This window comes from Synchiropus splendidus, chromosome 2 (assembly GCF_027744825.2).
Source record: "Synchiropus splendidus isolate RoL2022-P1 chromosome 2, RoL_Sspl_1.0, whole genome shotgun sequence".
NCBI classification, from domain to species: domain Eukaryota; kingdom Metazoa; phylum Chordata; class Actinopteri; order Syngnathiformes; family Callionymidae; genus Synchiropus; species Synchiropus splendidus.
The window spans coordinates 9,127,247-9,149,548 of NC_071335.1; the positions used below are offsets into that span (position 1 = coordinate 9,127,247).

General features: G+C 42.1%; 2 protein-coding genes across 2 annotated transcripts; one reads left to right on the plus strand and one right to left on the minus strand.

Moving 5' to 3' along the window:
- The first annotated feature begins 622 nt into the window (after positions 1 to 622).
- Positions 623 to 9,885, plus strand: LOC128753883 (diacylglycerol kinase epsilon-like). Its single transcript, XM_053856045.1, has 11 exons — positions 623 to 1,656; positions 2,739 to 2,898; positions 3,156 to 3,275; positions 3,343 to 3,486; positions 4,491 to 4,648; positions 5,035 to 5,083; positions 5,275 to 5,388; positions 5,489 to 5,560; positions 6,250 to 6,377; positions 6,988 to 7,099; positions 7,410 to 9,885. Exons 1-11 carry the CDS (start codon positions 1,205 to 1,207, stop codon positions 7,626 to 7,628), a joined length of 1,728 nt encoding a protein of 575 aa, XP_053712020.1. The 5' UTR covers positions 623 to 1,204; the 3' UTR covers positions 7,629 to 9,885.
- Positions 9,886 to 10,209: 324 nt separating this feature from the next.
- On the minus strand, positions 10,210 to 19,377 carry LOC128754748 (E3 ubiquitin/ISG15 ligase TRIM25-like). Its single transcript, XM_053857584.1, has 10 exons — positions 19,251 to 19,377; positions 18,237 to 18,840; positions 17,687 to 17,782; positions 16,100 to 16,333; positions 14,951 to 15,119; positions 14,845 to 14,880; positions 14,678 to 14,776; positions 13,776 to 13,919; positions 13,658 to 13,705; positions 10,210 to 13,586 (listed from the first exon to the last, which is right to left on the minus strand). Exons 2-10 carry the CDS (start codon positions 18,831 to 18,833, stop codon positions 13,057 to 13,059), a joined length of 1,953 nt encoding a protein of 650 aa, XP_053713559.1. The 5' UTR covers positions 18,834 to 18,840; positions 19,251 to 19,377; the 3' UTR covers positions 10,210 to 13,056.
- Positions 19,378 to 22,302: the final 2,925 nt, after the last annotated feature.

The window sequence follows — 22,302 nt, forward strand, 5'->3', positions numbered from 1 at the left end:
CCCTCCTCTTCCTCCTTAAACAAATAGACAGCCATTTATGTCACTTCCAACGTGCTTAAACACACACGAACCAGCAAAAGGTAAACAACGAATATCCCCTCATATTGCACATTAAATTATTATTATTTGTCCGGTAGATGGCGACAGAAACCTTGATGGATGATTAATATTCGTATTCGTAAAAATACCATATTATTTTATTAAATGAAGAACTACTACTTTTGCTCATATGTGTGATTCAACCGCGCATTGACTTGTGTAGTGTCGGTATAAACATTGGCATAAGAGTCTCTTCAAGTTGAGTTCTGTTAATCCTTTGTGTAAGTGAGAAACAAAACACTAGATTTGGTCCTTTATCGTTACGCCTGACTTCTAGTCAGAAAAGCTTTTGATGTTCCTTTTCAGTGGGTGTAAACTGAACTCGATATACAAATCTGTTTAATGGTTCCGATGGTGATAGGGTCAAAATGTTTTGTATCTTATGCTTACCGTCGTATAACACCTTTGGCAAAAAAATATTCTGCAAACGTTTGTTTTTTTTTTATTTTATGAGCCTCGCAGTGTTTTATGATCAGCTCGATTTGGTACAGCGCATGCGTACATTGACGAATTTGCACTCAAAGACGATAGAATGGCTGGATAACTCGTATGCTTGCTTCCGCGTTCGGTTGTACCCGGACAGCCGTGATACAAATACCAGTACAAGTACTCTAGATGCAACCACACTGCCATTTGCTAGCAAGGATTGGGTAACGTAGACATTTAACTCTGTTGGTTTACGTTCCTGATGATGACATACCGAGCCAATGAGGCGTGACACAGCAATAAATAGAACTCCATTCACCATCTCTCGCAAATATTGGTCAATTTATTAAAATTACTTAGTATCCGTTCACATTCACGAACACTCATAAAAATACGTTGTAATTCAAAGGTTTCGTCTTTGTTTGGTGGATGTTGTTGGTGTTGCAGTACGCATGCGCATTTGGCATTTGTGCGTTTCATCTTGTTGTTATTGCCATTCTTAGATAGCAAAGTTAGCGGGCGAGCAGGCTCCCTCCGTGTTCGGTTCAGTTGGTCGGTAAACGCTCCAATTGTTGTCCGTTAGTGAAGGGTCATGACTGTAGCTGGAGCACGTCGCCTGGTTTGGGTTCCCAGTGGCTGCTACAGCGTGGTGTAGCGTCAGTCAGGTCCAGCCGCGGAGATGTTCTGGCAGGGGGGCGAGGTCCAGGGCGACCCTGGCTCCCAGGAGGAGTGGTCCCTACTCATCTGGACCACACTGGCCATCGTTGTTCCGGTGATTATCACCCTGTGGTGCAGCGTCCAGCGATCCAAGCGGCAAACCTACATGAAGGATTTCTTCCGAAAGAGTAAACACGGATGGCACTATACGGATCTGTTTAGTAAGCCGACATATTGCTGCGTGTGCTTCCAGCACATTCTGCAAGGGGCGTTCTGTGACTGCTGTGGGGTTTGTGCCGATGAGCAATGCCTGCGCAAAGCCGACCGGAGCCTCCAGTGCAAGGAGATCATGGCCGCCGCCGGGCCTGGTGGGACCACGGAGCACCGCTGGGTCCGCGGAAACGTCCCCCTGGCCAGCTACTGCACCGAGTGCAAGCAGCAGTGTGGGACTCAGCCCAAATTATGCGACTACAGGTACGTCCGCCTCCGCTTGGACCCACAGCTGCTCAGTGTACTGCCAATACACCACAATGTCAGAATAGGTTTATTAAAATCAAGCTTTTAATGAACTGTGCTGCCGTAAAAAAAAAAAAAAATCTGGTCACAAGTTTGTTTACAAAGCTTCCAGAACTGAAAACGTGGATCATTTTGAATGAGTTTATTTTAGGTGTCCATATAATGGTGTCGAATTAGCATTCTGGGTTCTCTTCACTCTAGTCATGTAAATTCGGAATCGAAAGTCAACAGACCACAGTTCTCCTCACACCCCTGAGGGGCATGCATTTCCATGTTTTGTTTTTTTTCTACAGTGGGGTTATATGGATCATATAATGTATACACCAACCAGCACTCACCCGTGATGCTGAACTGCTTCATAAGGATTTTCTATCTTTTCGCTTCTTACACAAAGTGCACTCGTAAAAACATTTGAGTGTGCTCTGCAACAGCATGCTGTACAAGGTCCCCCTGGTGCCCACCGGCTCTGATTTTCTATTAGTGTTTGTCTCTCCACTTCACTCCAGCATGAATCTGATCAAACAGTGGTGTTTTTACTGACAACCTCATGAGCTATTTAAATGAGGGGTGTGCCTATGAATCGATGTATGAGTGGCTATGAGAACATGAAGACATCATCATGACCTCATTTTTTACGTTGTTGTTTATATTTTTGCAGCAGGAGTAATATTATTACTCCTTTAACTCCCATCTTTCAATGGAGATATTACAAACAACAAAAGCATCGCTCAATCAGACTCTACAGTGAATTGAGGTTGATTATTATTGTTATTATGGAATCTTTAGATCTCCATCATTCAGGAGTTGGCCTGCATGATGCCTGAAACTGTCCTTCAGTTGGCCCATCTGCACGTGTTTTAGTGCGTCTGTTTTTCATTTGCTTTAATGGACGGCTGCTGCACTGAATCAGTGTAACACTGACTATACTAATCTCCTTTTCATGCCTCTGCTGACCTCCGCCCACGCTTTCGGATTAATGCTACATGGGTGACCTGGTACACCATCTTTCATGCTGAAAACTCTGTTTTTGTTTCCTTCAGGTGTGTCTGGTGTCAGAACACGGTGCATGATGACTGCATGGACAGGCTGGCTGGGTCTGGACACTGTGACCTAGGCGAGTTCCGGAGCCTCATCATTCCACCTCACTACCTTGACTCTGTCAACAGGCTGTGCAGACGGCACCCTGACGAGTATAGCAAGGTGTGTAGCTGAAATACAGCCTCCTGCAGAGTACATTCATCTCCCATGAATATGTCATACTTTTCTTTTCTGGTGGGAACATTATGACTAATCTGATTAGTTGTCCTGCTTTATCTGGGTGGGAGTTGCGCGTGCGTGTTTTTTCCATGGTCAGTGAATTAGAATGATTTCATCCTTTTTAGAATTTACTAAGATATTTGAGGCCTCAGGGCTCTGGGAATTTTTCATTGTTGTATTGTATTTTTCGGCTCCTGTAGTTGGCAGCAACCTGTGGCAGCAGCTGGACCCCAGTGTTGGTGTTGGCCAACACAAGAAGTGGCAACAACATGGGGGAGTGTTTGCTGGGAGAGTTCCGTTCCCTTCTCAATCCTGTGCAGGTGGGCAACGAGCTAAAGTCTGACTTCCTTGCGGCTGGGAGTATAATTGAGCTGTTCTCTGTTGTAGGTGTTTGACCTGTCTAAGGTGGTGCCCTCCAAGGCCCTTCAGCTCTGCACCCTGTTGCCTCCTGGCAGTGTGCGGGTGCTTGTGTGTGGCGGTGACGGAACAGTCGGATGGGTGCTGGATGCCATCGACACCATGAAACTGAAGGTGCATAAGGTTTCAATGTATACTTTGAGGGTTTGATCAACTCACAGGGGACCAACACAGTTTGTTCAGTCATGTTGTTCATGTCATTGGATGTACTCAGGGATGCTTCTGGGGAAAAAATAAGCCGACTCACTTTTTTCCAGCCCATGACATCACTGCATCTGGAATGTGTCTGGGCTACGAACACAGTTAAAAGGAAGAAAAGCTTAATAAATGTATCTTTTGCGGTGCTTAATTGTCTACTAAGAGGGATTCTGATTTTTGTGGGATGCCAAATTATTGCCCGTATTAAAAGCTGTACATGACAGACAGTCACGGTTGGCGACCTGACCATGCCTGCTTGACAGAAATCGTCCTTTGCTAATATAAATGCTTTGTGTGTGATAGAAAGTGGCATTGACTTTTTTGTTTCCTTTCATTATTTTATTTTATTGTATCTGATTCCAACAGTCAAATATTGCCTTTTCAGTCTTATATGTTACAGTGGAAAAAGTCAAATTGATGTTGAACAACGACAGTACATGAAATGGAGAATGTCACTTAGAAAAAGGGACAGACACACTTCAAGCACATTTTTAGTCGTACCGTCACAATAACAATGTGGGGCAATTGCCACTTGATTGTCCTCCTTACTTCCTCCCTATTTTGGCTGTTCTTGACCACACAGACCACTGTCTATTCCTGGGGAGATTGTTGAAGGGTCTGAGAGACTTGTGTGCCTCAGAACGGCTATTTTATATGTAATATATATTTGTATATGGTCATACTTTCTTTTTGGTAAAATGACAATTGGGCCTTGTTGTTCACGTTTTAAATCATTCTCTGGTTTCAAGTTACCAAGGTTACCAAGATAAAACCAAGATAAAAATTAAATATCATATTGTCTGTGTAGCAACAAGAGCTGCCTGCAGATTTTGATTCTATTTTACATAAGATGGATTTCTCCCAGGAACAGTGTTGTTTAAGCTTTTCCTCCTCTAAACGCTCTGTCTGCCTTTTTCTAGGGCCTGGACCAGTTCATTCCCAAAGTGACCATCCTCCCACTGGGCACCGGAAATGATCTTTCTAATACTCTGGGTTGGGGGGCAGGATATGCTGGAGAGATCCCTGTGGAGCAGGTACTCCACAACATCCTGGATGCAGAGGTGGTGAAGATGGACAGGTACATAGAAGCAGATCTCTCTGCTTCACTGGAAATTTTCTTTCGACTCATTAAATAGTTTCACATGGGAATTCCGTGAAATCTTCAATGAAAAAAAATGTATATCAATGCCGATGATGGTGCTCTGTACTGTGAAACTTTTTTCAACATGTTTTTTTAATCCACACAAAATTCTCTTATTAAACTGTTTAATGCTATGCTCTCACATGCTCTCACGTGCAGCCTTGCATGTGACTCTCTGCAACTTTCCCAACTGGCGTCAACAAGAAATCTATATCACACTTCCAGCTCACAACAGAAGTTAAAATGCATTGGCATGTGATGTCCTTTATCTTGCTGCTTCATGAGAGTGACTGTGCTTCTTTTGCCCTTCTCTTCATTTTCAGGTGGAAAGTGCAGGTGGCATCGAAAGGCCTTTACTTTCGCAAACCCAAGGTAAGGTCTGATATTGATGCTTCTTCATTTTCATGTACACATCTTCTGATTAGGAAGAGAGAATGATTGTATGCAGCACACAGAGATAGTTGGGGAGCTTTGGCAGACCAGGCAATCTGAATAGAAAATCAACTGTTTGCATCAACTTTATCTTAGACCAATGAGCTTGACTTCACTGCTGATCTGCTCAGGTTCTGTCCATGAACAACTACTTTTCCGTGGGTCCGGATGCACTGATGGCGCTCAAGTTCCACACTCACAGGGAGAAAACGCCATCGTTCTTCTCCAGTCGAATCATCAATAAAGTGAGTTCCCTGTTGATTTGAATATGAAAATGAATGTGCGAATGTTTGATGTTTTGAATATGAAGTAAAGGTTCCTCATGATGTTGTCCTGTGCCTGCAGACTGTCTACTTCCTGTACGGCACCAAAGACTGTTTAGTGCAGGAGTGTAAAGATCTTGACAAGAGGATTGAGGTGAGGTTGCAGCTCATCGTCCATTGGAAACAGTTAATATCACCCTTTCCGGTTACAATCAATATTATTTATTATTGTTCACATCTTGTGGAACATGTAACCTCATACCTTGTTTCTGGGGGGAAGGTGAGCTCAAGCACGTTTCCATGGATCCACATAGCACCGTTGGCACATTTTGCTCAGTATCGCTCCACTGAGGTTGTAGACACTGCATTAACACCATCATTCAATGATCAATGGTCATACTGGGGTATAGACCTGCAGTGAAGTTATTGGTTATTTAGTCCACCAACAGATTTGTTTACTTCTGAGCAGACGTCTCTGATGTCGCAGGTTCCCAATCATAATTTAGGCCACATTATTGCGCATAATGGTTTGATGTTACAGGATAAAGTCAAGGCAAAAGAGTTCTTCCCCTCTGAAAACACACTGATGCTCCAAATCGTCCATATATATGTGTGTGTGTGTGTAAGTGGCTGTGTGTTTATTTGTGCCATATGATGGACCAGGTCCAGTCCTTGGCATCCCCAGGGTCATAATGAATAAATGAAACTGTAGTAAACTGGCAGTTGCAAACTGCTTTGAGAAATGTTGAACAATGATGACATTCTCTATGACTTCTCCATTCTTCTGAATAAATACAGGTATTTAGCACTTAATGACTGAATAAGCTCTTTGTGACATTACAGCTGGAGCTGGATGGAGAGAGGGTGGCACTGCCATGTCTGGAGGGAATCATCGTCTGTAACATTGGCTACTGGGGAGGAGGCTGCAGACTGTGGGAGGGGATGGGAGATGAGCCTTGTCCCCCAACAAGGTAAGACCAGCGTCATCTTGTAGTGATACTACAACATTAGAGCCATTTCAGTAAGAAAACAGAAGGACTCTAGCATATACAGTACAAAGACACAAGACTCATGCAACGACATCTCCTTAAAGAAAACTAGTAAAGGTCTGGTGTCCATACATGATGGAGAGTAAAGTTTCCAAATGATTATTGATAAAAGCATTGTGAGTAATTATTGTCCAATAACAAGGTCATCCTTCTAAGCAAGAACAACTTTCCTTACAAGACAAAGTTTAGTTATTACACTGTTGTCACCACCACCTTTCGCACTGTAGGGCCCTTTTTAGTTCTGAGCACTATTTGACACACACAACATACAATGCAGACGAACATTGCATTGTGGATAATGTGGATAATATAACAAAGAACAGCGTGACAGAATGATTCCAGAACAATAGAGAACTCTCTGACCATGTGAATGTGTACCAAGTACGGCACCAATGACAAGATGTCAGTTTTGTTTCGCCCTTCCTGCAAATGCAGTGCAGTGTTAATCTTCTGTTCATAGGAGAGTTTGAAACAAATGAGTATAATCCATTTGAGCTGTTACGATCGAAGTTCTGATCATTTGTCTTTGCAGGTTAGACGACGGTCTTCTGGAGGTGGTGGGTGTATACGGCTCCTTTCACTGCGCTCAGATCCAAGTCAAGCTGGCCAACCCAGTGCGACTGGGCCAGGCACACACTGTCAGGGTGAGAGGCGGAGAAACACATACGCTGTTTTGCTTCCTGTTTGTCTCAGTTGAATGAGTGTGGAAGGAAGACAAAGAGGCTTGAGTATTCATGTTTTGAGGCTTGCGTATTCATGTTTTGTTCTAAATAAGTATTTAAAAAAAATAATTTTCTTGCTAATGACTGGAGAAAAAAAATGCATCTGTTAAACTGTAGTTTTAAAAATGAAACAATGAATGTTCCTTTATCATTTCTACTCGGAGCCCACAGTATTTCAGACTCCTGTTGTCTCGTACCGATCAAACAGTGCCGATGAATCTCTTCCCTCCAGCTGGTTCTGAAGAGCTCCAAGATGCCCATGCAGGTGGACGGGGAGCCATGGGCTCAGGGTCCGTGCACCATCACCATCACCCACAAGACCCAGGCCCTCATGCTGTACCACAGTGCGGAGCAGACGGACGATGACGATGAGTGCAGTGCCTCAGAGACTGAGAGCCCAACCCCTCATGACTCTCCCAGGCCCCTGGGGCCCACATCAGTTCGTGCTTGAGCTAAAGTTCTCATTCTGCTGCCATTACATTGGTCCTGCTGACATTAGGTGACCTTTTAACTCTTTCTTTGCAAGCTCTGCCTCACAATGTGTGAACCAGTAACCAGCAATCTATTGACCCGTCCACCTGACTGTCTGAATTATCTGACACTTGCAACACATTCAGCTCTTTGATTTACCAATTCAAACTCCCCCAATCTTACAATTGAGATTGAATTTGCTGAGGCTGTACTGTTTTTGTTGTTTATACGACGTATTGCTGTGCACATGTTGTGACCTACTTTATTATTATTATTATTATTATTATTATGTTAAAGTTCCATAAGTTATGGATAGGAAGCTGTTTGTTAGGCGCAGCTCTAGGACTGAGTCCAGCCTCAAGTCTCACATATATTGTTGAGTTCTGTATCAAATGGGGAGAAAGACCCTGGAGACGCACAGAAGAGGTCAGCTTGTCGAATGTGTGTACAGCTGGTTCTTTTCATCTGCTGTGTTGTAAAGTGGAAACTCAGGCCCGAACCATCAGAGGAAGTAATGTTTACATGCAACTAGCTCTTGTGCCATACTTGTACACTGTATTCACATGGTCCTCTGCAGGTTTTCATGATTCAGGTTGACAGAAGCCATGACATCAGTCGGAGAAGCGCACGTCCAATGGAGAGAGTATACTCTCAAGTTATGTTTATATTCTGCAACTAGCACAATCAGTATCGCTGTTCAGTCCTTGCTGTGACGACACTGGAGTTCAGCTTTATGAGTCCTTATTCCTGGTGTCTTGTTTCTTTACTGTTGTATGGTGTAAAACTGCTACTGTCTGTGTAGAAGCCAAATACTCTTCTCTGTCTTGTTTAAGATTGTCTTTTGATATTAAAAGGATTAGTGTTTGAGCTTGTTGCTATATTTAGTTATCCTCATCTGACACCAGGCTGTAGTGTTGAGGTGAGTTGGTAAATTCAGCTTGAGTTAGTCGTGACTGCAGCAGTCTCTATCTGCAAGTGATGTTTTATTTTGCTCTGAAATTGAAACTGTGTAACCATTAGTGCTTGTTGAGGTCACTTGTAAAGCATCAGCTGACTAAGTGCACTTTATCGCGGGTCCGGGGGGGTCAAACCTTTGGCAGGATTATAACCCCAGGTCTGATAATGTTTAGGTCACTCCTTATGTTTGAGTCCCCTGCTATGCAGTGGTCAGTATCTGTCACAAGTGGCTCGAGGATAAGCTCAAATAAAGAGCATCGCACTGATGAAGATGGTTCAGTTGGTCCCTCCTTCTTCTGAAACACCGTGTGTCTGTTGGAAGAAGCAAATACGTGAACCTGCTCCCCCCAAACAAAACATCCTGACATGCCGAGGTTAGTGAATCCACATGTTACTGACAATCCCGAGTTGATTTAGTGGCTCGCCTTCAGTCACTTTGCTTCTCTCTCTGATGAAACAGCATCTTGTTGTTACCAAATGGTTGTCTGGAGATGTTGTTTGCTGTGTCCTTCCTTGTCTCATTCCTCGTCCCCACAGACACTTCTGTTAGTGGGGTGGAGTGATGCTTTCGCAAACATGCTTATAGAATGATTACTCATCTGCTGTGTTGTTCTGTGATGTTTGATTTGTTTCTCTCTTTGACCATATTGTGCTGCTGTGTTTACACCTTTAAGTATTTATTTTCCTTTTTAAAACGTTATATATTTTATCAAGTTTCACTCTGGAGTTCTACTGAATAGTTTGATGCCATGGTATTGGTTTCAGTATATCATGATATCATCTGCTATTTGTGTTCCAAAATATATACCTTAAGATATCAGGTGACAAAGGACCATTCCCTTGGTTGTAACTGAACAGAATGAACTGATATCTGGTAGCTCTGACAGACCAGACACTGAGTGGCTTTATGTTAAACACTGAGGTTGTGATGTCATTCAGAGTTACACTTTGTTTGATGATGGTTCGCCAGCGTGGCTTTGACTTGATGAAACTTAACAGGATGAAAATTACTGTTAATTCTAGGAGTTTTTAGAAGTTTGTTAAAATCATTTTCGGCAGATCAAATCAGGGGTTGCCACAAAAGATTGTTGAAATAAAATCTTAATTTATTCTATCATGAAATGCCATGTGTTGGAAATGTCTGTAAGCATATGCTTTACTGAGGCAACAATTGTTATGAAACAGGTCTTTGAGCTGGATTATTTCTCAAATCTGCGTTGCTGTTGAATTGAGATTCTGACTGTCCTGAATGTAAGGAATCCATATATTGAGGTTTAAGACATTCCCATAAATATTTTGTCATAAAATGTCCATCTCTGTGTTTTATTGACTCCGGAGTCTTTTGCCCTCTTGCGTGGACTATAGCATTCTCTGCTGCCTCTTATGGTTTACAGCCGTGCTGTCCTTGTGATTTGTCAGTGTTGTTCAGTACATTCCACGAGATCCAAATCTTAATCAACTAAGCACATTGCCATAACCCTTTCCCCAGCCTCACCCCCTAAACTTAACTATTCAAAACAAATGGCTAACCTTAACAAGGACTCTGAACCAACTTCATACGCCATAGTAATGATGCAGTTATTTAATCCTCAAAACCCTATAAGTAGCAGCTGAAATGTCCTCACAAGAGCAGCGTCTTGTCAAAGATTGGTCCATACAAGAATATGAATACAGGTAGACACATGCAAACGCGCGTTTTATTTTTTTATTTCACTTCATGACTCATGAATACATCCATGTCAACAACAGGAGCTCAGTCCAACAAGGGCTTCTTCTTCTTTTTCTTTCGGCTTCACCCTTTTCGGGGTCGCCACAGCGGATCATCCTCCTCCATCTCACCCTGTCCTCTGCTTCCTCTTCTCTCAAACCTACAAACCTCATGTCCTCCTTCACCACGTCCATATCTCCTCTTTGGCCTTCCTCTCCACCTTCTGCCTGGCAGTTCCAACCTCAACATCTTCCTACCAATGTACTGGCTAGCTCTCCTCTGTACATGTCAGTCCAACAAGGGCACCAAATTTTAAACAGACCATACACATTTATTGAAGTCTGTCAGGAATTATTTGATACAACAATGCAGTTTATGCAAAATGTCATAAGCCAAGCTTGGACAGCAATCTTTAAAGGGCACAACACTGACCAGCTTTGACTTGATCTAGTTTTTTTTTTTTTTTTGTGCACATGAAATCGGGTTTGGATTTTATCTTAACAGAAAATGGTTCAAAAATAGTTGCACCATTCCAATAAATTCTTGATTTACAGTATGACCATAACCCAAGCACCCAAAATGAATAAAAACCCACAGCACTTCATCCACACATTAGACAAGAAACCAAGGGGCAGTTGGTTGGTGCTGACACTTTGGATTACATCTTGGGTGGCTAAGTGAAGATGGATGTATTGAAGAATCAACTGTACTTCCATCACTGAACCTTATTAACTATTGACTTCAAAACGTATTAATAACTTCATGAAATTATAGTCCATATAATATTACCATAATTCGAAAATGATCATATTCCCACATTCCCTGGCATCATTTATGATGATCATGAAACAAGGCTATTATTCACCATCTTCCACCAATCAGTTGAAATACCAAACGGCACAGAAGTGTATGTCGCAGATTAGTAAGAGCTATGTACAAAGAAGAACAAATAAAAAAAAAAAAAAACACAACAAAGTGTCCTTCTCAGTTCAGAGCCTGACATGCATCTCAAACAAAAGCATCAAAGGCATGTGACTGAACTGAAGCAGCTTCTGTATGGAGCCACCATCAGCCAGAAGTCCCCCACATCAGACCCAGGGCCGCTCTTCTCTGTGGGGTGTTTGACCACGAGGGTGCTCACAGCCCACACCAGCCATCAGGGATTTAATCGTGCAGATTAAATGTAACCCAGGAGTATTGTAAAAGCATGGCAGCCTCCTCAGTTACCTGAACAATACACATGATACAGTGTACAGCTGTGGGAGGTGGCTTCCTACAGCATGCCAGTGGGACACTACAAAAAGAACTGCAGGAAATCAGTTACTCCAGGATTTTGCTGCCTTTAGTTGGAAACCATAATGTCTGCCAAAAATATGAAATATGGAAGACTTATGTTCATCACGCTAATTTAGTTCTGTACACTGAGGAATGAAAACATCTCATTTGAAGCCTTGAAGTCAGTCAAATTACTATGAATTCATTTTCAATTTCTCTCATATGTCTGACGGTGACATCTAGATTAGAACGCCACTTTATCATTCACTTTACTGAAGCTTTTTATTTATAAATTGTTTTGGTGTCTTGTTTTTTAATGTCATTTTGAATTCCCAGAGTGTCACTGTCATTGGATGTGTAATTTTAGAACAAAAAAGTTGGTTCTTATGTTTGAATTTGTCCACAAGGTCTTCATTCCAATGCGATGTCAGAAGTGTCACCTCATAAAACAGACCTGGAGTTAACTGAAAGGCAGATCCTGGAGGTTCTGAGTAAATCCTGCAGTGGTGCCGCACACGAAGACCAGTCGTATCTGACTGTAGACCTCTTCAGACGTGTGTGAGGGCAGAAGTGGCTGTCAAGACATCGTCTTCAACTGGCAGACAAAGCCAGTTAAAACAGCCTGACGATGTGCCTTGTCCGCCACGAACAACTGCAAGTCAGAGACTATAGTTGGCCGTGATTCTGAACCAAGCTGTCTGCTGTTTGCAGTTTGCTCACATTAGAAACCTCCACTGAAGCGAGGAGTTTCAAATGAGTTTGTCTCCATGAACATGGAACACCAGTAGAGCTGCACCATTGTTTTGAAAGATACTGACTTGATTTATTCCTCGATCTTACTTTTAGTGGGGAGCTATGGCAAACAATTGTGCAGCCCTACATAGAGAGTACACAGCAGAGTCCTCTAGCATGGTGTGGTGCAGTGACGCATGCCATTATCTACGGCACACAAATGCCCCGCCACAGCAAACTCTGCATGTTTCCTCTAGAACATCTTTTTTATTATTAGTATTATTTTACCGGTATCACTGCGGTCTCACTGGTCTTATCATGGTGACAATATTTTTTTAGGTTATCTAGCAATTAAAAGTGTTTTCTGATCACCAATGTGTGCTTCTCAGGACCACTTATGAAAACCCATTGAAAAAAGTCTGACACCAGCAAAGCACAATACAAAGAGAGACGCATTGTGTCCACATTGTTGTGGAGATGGAATGTGTCCATGTAATGTGGTTAGGAGGCTGATCAGGAATTCTTTACCAATGAGAGGCTGTGGTTGACCATGTCACCATTGGAGGAGCCCGGCACATCAAGGTCTTACTGTCTTACTCAGTAAGTTGATGCGCTTGTGACCTTTGATATCAAAGGGGGATTGGGAGCCAGAAAACACATTTAAATCGCGTTCAAGACTAAATGGGATTCTTAAGAGCCAAATCAAATATGAAAGGGGCATAAATGGAGGAGTCGCTCAGTGCAGCTTGCACAGTGAGACGGACAAGCCACTGGAGAAAATCCAGATGGCAGGATACACTGTTTCAGTGAAGGGAAACACGAAGCAGTGGAAGGGATACGCTCTGTCTGCCACGGTGTAAAAAGTAGCAGTGCCCTCCTCGCAGTCCACCAACACCCCCACACGTTTGGGGTTTGGATTGGACAGCACCGTCTCGATGCTGTTGTGCCAGGCAGACAGCTTCACGTTGAACCACTCCACGCACCAAGACTGGCTGTTGCGGCCCAGTCGGCTGCTGGGGCCTTTGCGGTTGATGCTACCATACGCCAAGCCGATCCCAATGAAGTTGTTGTTGCTCAGACGGACTTCCCAGTAGTGGCGCCCTCTAGAAAAACCCTTGGAAGTGAGCACCTGGGAGCAAACGGCAAAGCGCTCTGGACACTCAGGGAGGTGAACAGGCTCCTCTGACACAGAAGCTTTCGTGAGGTCTTCGCTCAGGATGATGCGTTTGTTGGCTGTTTTGGGATCGAAAGTGAGCACAGTGCCATCTGCAGGAGAGGAGTATAAACTTAAATGGCGCTGTTCTCTGACTCCTGACTGAATGTCGACCACCACTTACACTTCAGGAGGTCAGAGCGCTTCACAAAAACCATCATGTCCGGAGATTCTGGAGTGAAAGAAGACTGACGTGAATAGTCACATTTTCACTTCCATGTTTAACACAAATCTGCCTGTACCTTTCAGCTCGGTGGTTTCAGGTCTGGGAGGTTGGCCCAACCCTTTTCTCTCTCCTCCGAAGTCCAACAGGTTTTCCATCGAGCGCTGGAGGCTTTTGTTGCCCATCCCACCGGATGAGCTCTGAGAGCCCTTTTTGGTGGGCTCTGTGTGAAACAGTGGAATAGAAAAAAAATTATTCCCTGGCTTCACAAACCGTCTGGGTTTGGGTTCCTGCTACATTTATTAACCTGCCCTTTTTCATGCCATGTTGCCAAAAACTTCCCCAAGAGACTGATGATACCTGCGGCAATGGTGAGCTGGGGGATCCATGCAAAACTCATTTATATATATATATATATATATATATATATATATATATATATATATATATATATAAAGCAATTTAATAATTTTGCAGGGGTGCCCAGACTTTTGCAGCCGGTGAGCTACTTGTAAATGACCAAGTCACAATGACCTACTAACTATGAAAATGCAGGTTGCTGTTGCATGAAATGAAAATAAGGACATGCATCATGCTGCTAACAAAACTAGACTCATCACAAAAGACCTAGGAAATTACAGGCGTTTTGTTGACGTTCAACTCCCTGCTGAGACCGGAGCTTCCCCTGCACCTGAGCCGGTCTGTGGAGGCGGAGCTACGGGGACTCTGGTGTTATCTGGTGTTATTATTTGAGCGCATTTGAGCACAGTAATGTGAATAAATGCCTGTCATTTCTTTGGTCCGATGTGACAACACAATCCTGGTGACCATGTTGCCTGTAAATGACCTAGTTTCCTGATTTACCATTCAGATTGTTTGAGCGGGCTGCAGGGCATCATGGGAACTGGGTCTATTGTTGAGAGTGATGGCACCTCATACTCTTCTTCAACTGACATATCCCCCATATGAACTGTTTCTTACTTTGGGGCTTCTTTTTGGCGTCCGTCCCTTGAGGTGAAGGTGGAAATTGGGAGAATGGGCCATATAAAGGGGAAGGCAGAGATGTGGCTCCCTCCCTCTCTGAATTAAAAATGAACAGATGAAAATTGAGTTAAAGCAGAAATGCATTGATTTAATGTCGGACATACCAGGTTTCTTGGACGGAGTGAACCCAGAAGCAGTTTCTACGAGGCGGGGAAAAACGAATCAGATCAAAACCTATTTAAAAAACTGGACAATGTAGAATTCAAGTACCTTTTTTCAAAAGCAACATCCTGTCGCCCAGTGGCACTCGGAGGATCCCACTGAGAAATTCCTTCAGGTGCACCGCAAACCCCTGGGCAGCCATCACTTTCTTGGAATCCAGGCTCAGTCGAGGAGCATAGGGGTCGAAGGATGCGGCTTGCGGCAGGTCATAGTTGGTCTTGGACATGAATAACAACATTTATTTTGAAATGTAAAAAAGCTGGTGGACAACTGAACCTCGGGAATGTACTATTAAAAGAAAGAATTAAAGTAGAAATAGCAAATGAATCCATTATTTCTGATCATTGGTCACTAAATACGTCATCTATTTTTCTGCCCATGTATTGGGACATATGGCGAGCTGACTCTGTTGGCAGAGTAGCTTAAAACTCTGAGCTTGTTTCACGGTCACACTCAAATTTTGGTTTCCAAAAATAGCCCTAGAACGGACATGAAATGTTTTGGTTTGAAGGATCATAGCCAGTAGTCGAGTTGTAAAACAATTTCAGGGGATGGTCAATTCATTTCACCATTAAGAAAGGTGAAGGGCCTACGCTCCTCACACAGGGTTTGGATCATTTGTTTTTGTTCTGGGCGGGCCATCCCACAGCAGCCCCTCTCGACTGCTGGTCATACAGTAGGCGTTTATAAGGAGGTGGATGTGGGAGTGGCTGGGCATGTGAGGGAAAAAAAACAAATACTTAGAAATATAATTGAGTGTTTAAGGTCCAAAAGTCATCGTTCCTGGTGTTAGATACGTTTGGTACTTTGTAAGTGCCTTTTCAGATCAAAAATAAAGAGGAATTAAAAGGATGCTGATTTGAATGAGGTTATTAAAACTGTGGGCACCACACTTCATTTCTCTACTGTCAATTCTGAATGACTTCTCTTTGTCCTTCCTGCTTCCCTTGCACCTTTCACCTGAACCAGCTACTGTAACCTTCCTCATCCTCATCCCTTCTTCTGTCTTCAGTGTTGAGTCCAGGCGTGCACCTCTGACAAACATAATGTTGCTGTTTGGTGACAACTATAATCCCATGTGTAAAATACAAAGATGAAGTGGTTGGATTTTAAAGGAGCTACACACCTGTCCCTCGTGACATGTAATAGTGTGCATGTTGAGCACTCACACCTGACTCATTGGACTCAGCCACTCACCTGAAGAAATGCAATGGTCTGCGACTGATGCAACAGATCAGCAATGTCCTCCTTAGCTTTGCCCATGGACTTGATGTTCTCATGGAACCTCTTGGTGAGTGTCTGGAGTCTGCCCTGAGCTGTCTCCATCTCTTGGTCCAAAGCCTTCATGGCTTCATGCTCTTCCTGAGCCAACATCTCCTGAATGTGACGGTACTCCGTGGCCAACGCATGTTTTTGGGCCATGGCAGAATTCTGGTAAGGACCAGAAACGGACATGAGGACTCTTTTAAGCACATGGCAAGAGGAGCACAGAAGTACAAATTAAAGTAAAAGTATAAATGGACCTAATAAGGGGGAAACAAATCACTGATAAATATAGACCAACATCACAAAAGAGTTAATAAAGATTTATCTAACCATAGTTCTTCGAAGTTAGGATGTTTGAAACAGTTTGAAACATTAAAAGGTATGTATAAATGTTCTTTATGAATTCAACATGGAATATCATAAGACTTTATGGCCGGTGTGTTAATGTCTGAGGTTGATCTGGAAAATGTGTGTTTCTTTCCTTAATAATTACGTAGTGGTAATGAAATCAAAAAACGCATCGACAATATTCAATGGAATTTCCAAGAAGTCAAAAAGAAACAGATTCCATTGTGGTGGTGTTCTGGATTGGATCCACAAAAGATTAGAAGATTCTACGTTCCTGACATGATTATGGTGGCCCCGAAGGGCAAACGACAAACACAAAAGGAAAGTATGACTACAAACAAAACAGCACATTTACAAAATCAGAATCGCAATTACAAAAACAAAATCGCAATTTCAAAAACAAAATCGCAACCACCAAAACAAAAATACATTTACAAAGATGGAATGGCAATAACATTGACGCAAACCGTAGGAAGGGGGGAACCTTCCATAAAACCTGTTACTGATTGGACAAATTGCACAACAACAGTTGCAATTCTGCTTTTGTAAATGTGCTTTTTGGTTTGTGGTCGTACTTTTCTTTTGTGTTGTCTTTTGCCCTTTGGGGCCACCGTACATTATGGTTCTGGAACCATTCTATTCCACATTCTCAGAACCTCAATGCATTCTATTGAACCGGCCCATGTTCAAACAAGTTATAAAGTGTCACTCAAGGGGTGGTAAACAACACATGACAAGCCACATCAATATCTTGCAAGAGTTTGTTGGTCAACTGAAAGTGTTTGTTTCAAGCAGAAACTTCTGATTGACCATGAGATACAGACGGTGTGTGTGTGTGTGTGTGTGTGTGTGTGTGTGTGTTGGGCGGCAGGGGGAGTAATCTATTCTTGTTGGGACCAATGTGGTGAGAGCTAGATTGAGAGAGAGAGAGTTTGTGTTTTCTCTGCCACCTGCTGTCCTCTCAAGCTCACAGCACTCAATGAGATTTCAAAGCAAAATCAAGAAAAATGCAGGGTAAAGGAGATAAAACATGTGTAACTGGGCAGCTTGGATGATGACAGCACAGCTCTGGAGTGCTTAGTATTTCATTGACAGCAACATTTTACAGATACCAAAATCCTCTTGCTGTGAGTTTATCAAGCACATCATGCCACATAAAGTCTTGGTTACCTTGAGGGTGGTCTGCATGTCCTTCATCTGATCAATGACTGCATGATTTTTCATGATCTTCTCGTCCAGTAACTGACATTTTTTCTGCAGGCCAGCCTGAACAGAGGAAAAACACATACATACATCAGTTAACCACACCATAGTCCTGTTCAGGGTTGTGGGGAGTGCCGGAGCCCATCCCAGCAGACATCAGGCGAGAGGCGGGAAGACTCCCTGGACAGGTTGCCAGTCCATCGCAGGGCGAGGAAAAACAGTCACATAGAAATGGTTTAAGTTACCGTAACAATTGTATTTTATAGCTCCAAGTTTGTGTCACATGCTGTCATTTAAATCTAGTTTGTTTCTCATTCATTTAACTTGCTAAACCAGTTATAAGCTTCTACTGCTGTGTGTGCTCTGATGACGTCAGCTCATGAGTCAGACCTCGTAAGATCCACTGATCAAGGGTCACAGCGACCTATACACTGTCAAGGCACATTTAAACAGAGCTACACCCCAGAAGTTACGACAAATGCTGCATGTTTTTATGGAAGTGAGTCAACACACGCACCTCGTGGGCTCCCTTGTGCTGCTCCAGTGAGGTGAAGTTGCACATGCTGTGCACCTGCTGCAGGCAGACGCTGCAGATGGGACTACAATGCTGGGGGCAGAAAAAGTCCATCATCTTGTAGTGGTCCTTGCAGATGCGCTCCAACAGATCCTGTATTGGCTCACTCAGCTGGTGGACCTTAAACACCGGGTTCTCCCGGTGAGGCCGAAGATGGACCTCGCAGTAAGAGGCCATGCAGGTGAGACAGGTGTGGGACGCCGGCGCCTCCAGGCAAGAATCACAAAGAATGACTTTCTTCTGCTCTCTCTCTGAGGCCATAACCTGAGTCTTCAACTCAGGCGGCTCAGGGCTCTCAGGAGAGCGAGCTTTGAAGGACTCAACGACATTGCTGAGTGTCGTGTTCTTCTTCAGATCCGGCTTGGTTGCGAAGACTGTCCTACACTGTGGGCAGCAGTAGGAGTCCTTCCAGGTGGCCAGGAGGCAACTTTGGCAGAAATTGTGACCACATGGGATTGTAACCGGGTAGTCAAAGGCACACAGACAGATACTGCACGTCAGGTCATCTTTCAAGTTCATGAGAGACGGAGAGCCCGACATTTTCAGCCTGAAAATCAAAAATATTCATCAGATCGGAGACAAGAGCGCTGCCAGTTAAAGTTGAAATCGTTTGATATATATATATATATATATATATATATATATATAGAGAGAGAGAGAGAGAGAGAGAGAGAGAGAGAGAGAGAGAGAGAGAGGCTGCTCCATTTTTGACGAAGCGAAAGTAAAAGTTGTCTGCGCACTGAGAACGAATATTAGATATATGTGCGCTCAAATGTTGGAGTATAACAAATACATTTTTAAAGCAACAATTGACTAGCACTGCAAAACATATCGCCAAGATCTATAGGTATTAAAACACCTAATCGAATGCCAACATTTTCCTTTGGTTTCACGCGGCCTTGAATTACAGTAGGTAAGTCACCTAATGTAATCTAAATGAACAAAAGAGCTACCTACCTTTTCTTTACAGATCAACGCTCACCGTACGACAGTTCGATTTCAGGACTGCACCGCCGCAGCGAACCCGTCCAGCACTGAGCGAAGAGAGCAAACACCCAGAGGCAGCTTCCTGGTTCGACCCACCAGCCCACTAAAAAAAAGTATGCGTGTCTATTTGTGCCGTTACGGCAGCGACTGCGCAAGCTCCAGTAAAGTGTAGTTGTGTGTTACGGAGATGATCAATAGACGTTATGTATTGTGAGAATGTGTCTTGAACGTTATTTTTAAATACACTTTACATACTGTCATAATATGGATATTATCAAGAATATATTTTAGAAAAACTACAAGAGGTTAATGAAATCTTTCACTGGATTCCTGTTCAGGATGCTTTACTCTACTATCCCTGTGAGACTGAAGAGTTTTTACTGTAGAATTATGAAATAAATTGACTTTATGTACTATAATAACATGGATATTATTTTAAAAAAATTATATAAAAAAAACAAACTACAAGAGGTTAGTGAAATCTTTCACTGGATTCCTGTTCAGGGTGCTCTACTCTACTATCCCTGTGAGTTTGGAGTGTTTTTACTGTAGAATTATGAAATAAATTGACTTTATGTACTGTAATAACATGGATATTATTAAACAAAATTATATTAAAAAAACTACAAGAGGTTAATAAAATCTTTCACTGGATTTATGTTCAGGATGCTCTTGGCTATAAAGGGAATAGATTGATTATATTGTGTGATACTAATGAAGTACAGGGGACACATGGTGCATGTGTCTCTGCAACGTGAGTATGTCTTAATCAAACATTTGCAGCATGTGCAGAATTATTTACAGATTTGCAGAAATTGACCAATCGATGGAAAAACAGACGTCTGCACTCAGGATGACCCGCTGACGAGACCAAAAAGGAGAACAGCAACCGCCACCTCGAAACCGCCAACACCCAAGTGGAAAGTTGCTGAAGACAACACCTTGAATAGTATAAGAAGGAGAAGTAGTCATCTCGATGTGTGCTTCTACTGGTGTCTGACCTGTAAGTCACGACTCTCGTTGTGCTGCAGACTCTACCCAGAGAAGAGCCCGGATCGATCTGTATTTTGCCTTGGCTGATTGTTTGCTACGCTGAGAATAAACTAGACTGATTATTGGTATGTTGAAGTTTCTTTATTGACAACCACCTGGAACAACGGACACAATTGGTAGGAAGAGTTAACGGCGAAGACATCGAACTATTTCCTACAGCTACTATCCCGGTGAGACTGAAGAGTTTTTAGTGTAGAATTATGAAATAAATTGACTTTATGTACTATAATAACATGGATATTATAAAAAAAAAATTATATTAAAAAAACTATAGAAACTACAAGAGGTTAATGAAATCTTTCACTGGATTCTTGTTCAGGATGCTCTTGGCTACTATCCCTGTGAGACTGAAGAGTTTTTACTGTAGAATTATGAAATACATTGACTTTATGTACTATAATAACATGGATATTATAAAAAAAAAATTATATAAAAAAAACTACAAGAGGTTAGTGAAATCTTTCACTGGATTCCTGTTCAAGGTGCTCTACTCTACTATCCCTGTGAGTTTGGAGTGTTTTTACTGTAGAATTATGAAATAAATTGACTTTATTGACTTATGTATATCTATCTATCTATCTATCTATCTATCTATCTATCTATCTATCTATATATATATATATATATATATATAAAATCACATTAAGATAGATTATTTAGTAACCATGGGTGGCATTTATTAATTTTCTTTTCTTGTTTAACTGTGCATCAGTCAGAACACCATCCAATTATAAACATTACCTTTTCATTACACACAGCCAGCACATTTCCAAATTATTTGATTTCCAATGGCATTTTGGGGGATTTTTGCACATGTTGAATGGTGTCACTCACTTGTATTGTACTTGGTTCTTTGTCCATGGCCTTTTTCATCTTCATTCCAAAATGAACTTCCTTTTTGGAAAAGGAATTAAAGAGCTGAGCCCTCAGGCAGTTCTCGTTGAACTCACAGTGTTCAGGTTGCTGACCCTTACAAATACATAATATCCATGTTGTTACAGTACATAAAGTCAATTTATTTCATAATTCTACGGTAAAAACACTCCAAACTCACAGGGATAGTAGAGTAGACCACCCTGAACAGGAATCCAGTGAAAGATTTCACTAACCTCTTGGAGTTTTTTGTATTTTTTTTTTTAAATATCGATATTATTATAGTACATAAAGTCAATTTATTTCATAATTCTACAGTAAAAACACTCCAAACTCACAAGGATAGTAGAGTAGAGCATCCTGAACAGGAATCCAGTGAAAGATTTCACTAACCTCTTGTAGTTTTAAAAAAAAAACATTTTTAAATATTGATATTATCATAGGACATAAAGTCAATTTATTTCATAATTCTACGGTAAAAACACTCCAAAATCACAGGGATAGTAGCCAAGAGCATCCTGAACAGGAATTCAGTGAAAGATTTTACTAACCTCCTTTAGTTTTTCTAAATATATATATTATTTTATAATATCCATGTTGTTACAGTACATAAAGTCAATTTATTTCATAATTCTACCGTAAAAACACTCCAAACTCACAGGGATAGTAGAGTACAGTATCCTGAACAGGAATCCAGTGAAAGATTTCACTAACCTCTTGTGGTTTTTCGAATATGTATTCTTAATAATATCCATATTATGACAGTATGTAAGGTGTATTTAAAAAAAAAAAAACGTTGAAGACACATTCTTATGTAACCCAAACTTCTACGCCGGTCTGCTGCCTCAACGACGCTGCACCCGCCGGTACTCTGCGTTGTGTTTCTCTTTGATGTTATCACATATTTGAGAGGATGATTGTCAGTTTGGACTGTGAATTTGCGGCCATAGAGATGGTCATAAAATTTCTCAGTTACAGCCCATTTTAAAGCCAGGAACTCCAACTTATGTGCAGCATATCTGGTCTCTGCCGGACTCACCCCTCTGCTTGCATAGGCCACAACTCTTTCTTTCCCATCTTGTGCTTGTGCCAGCAC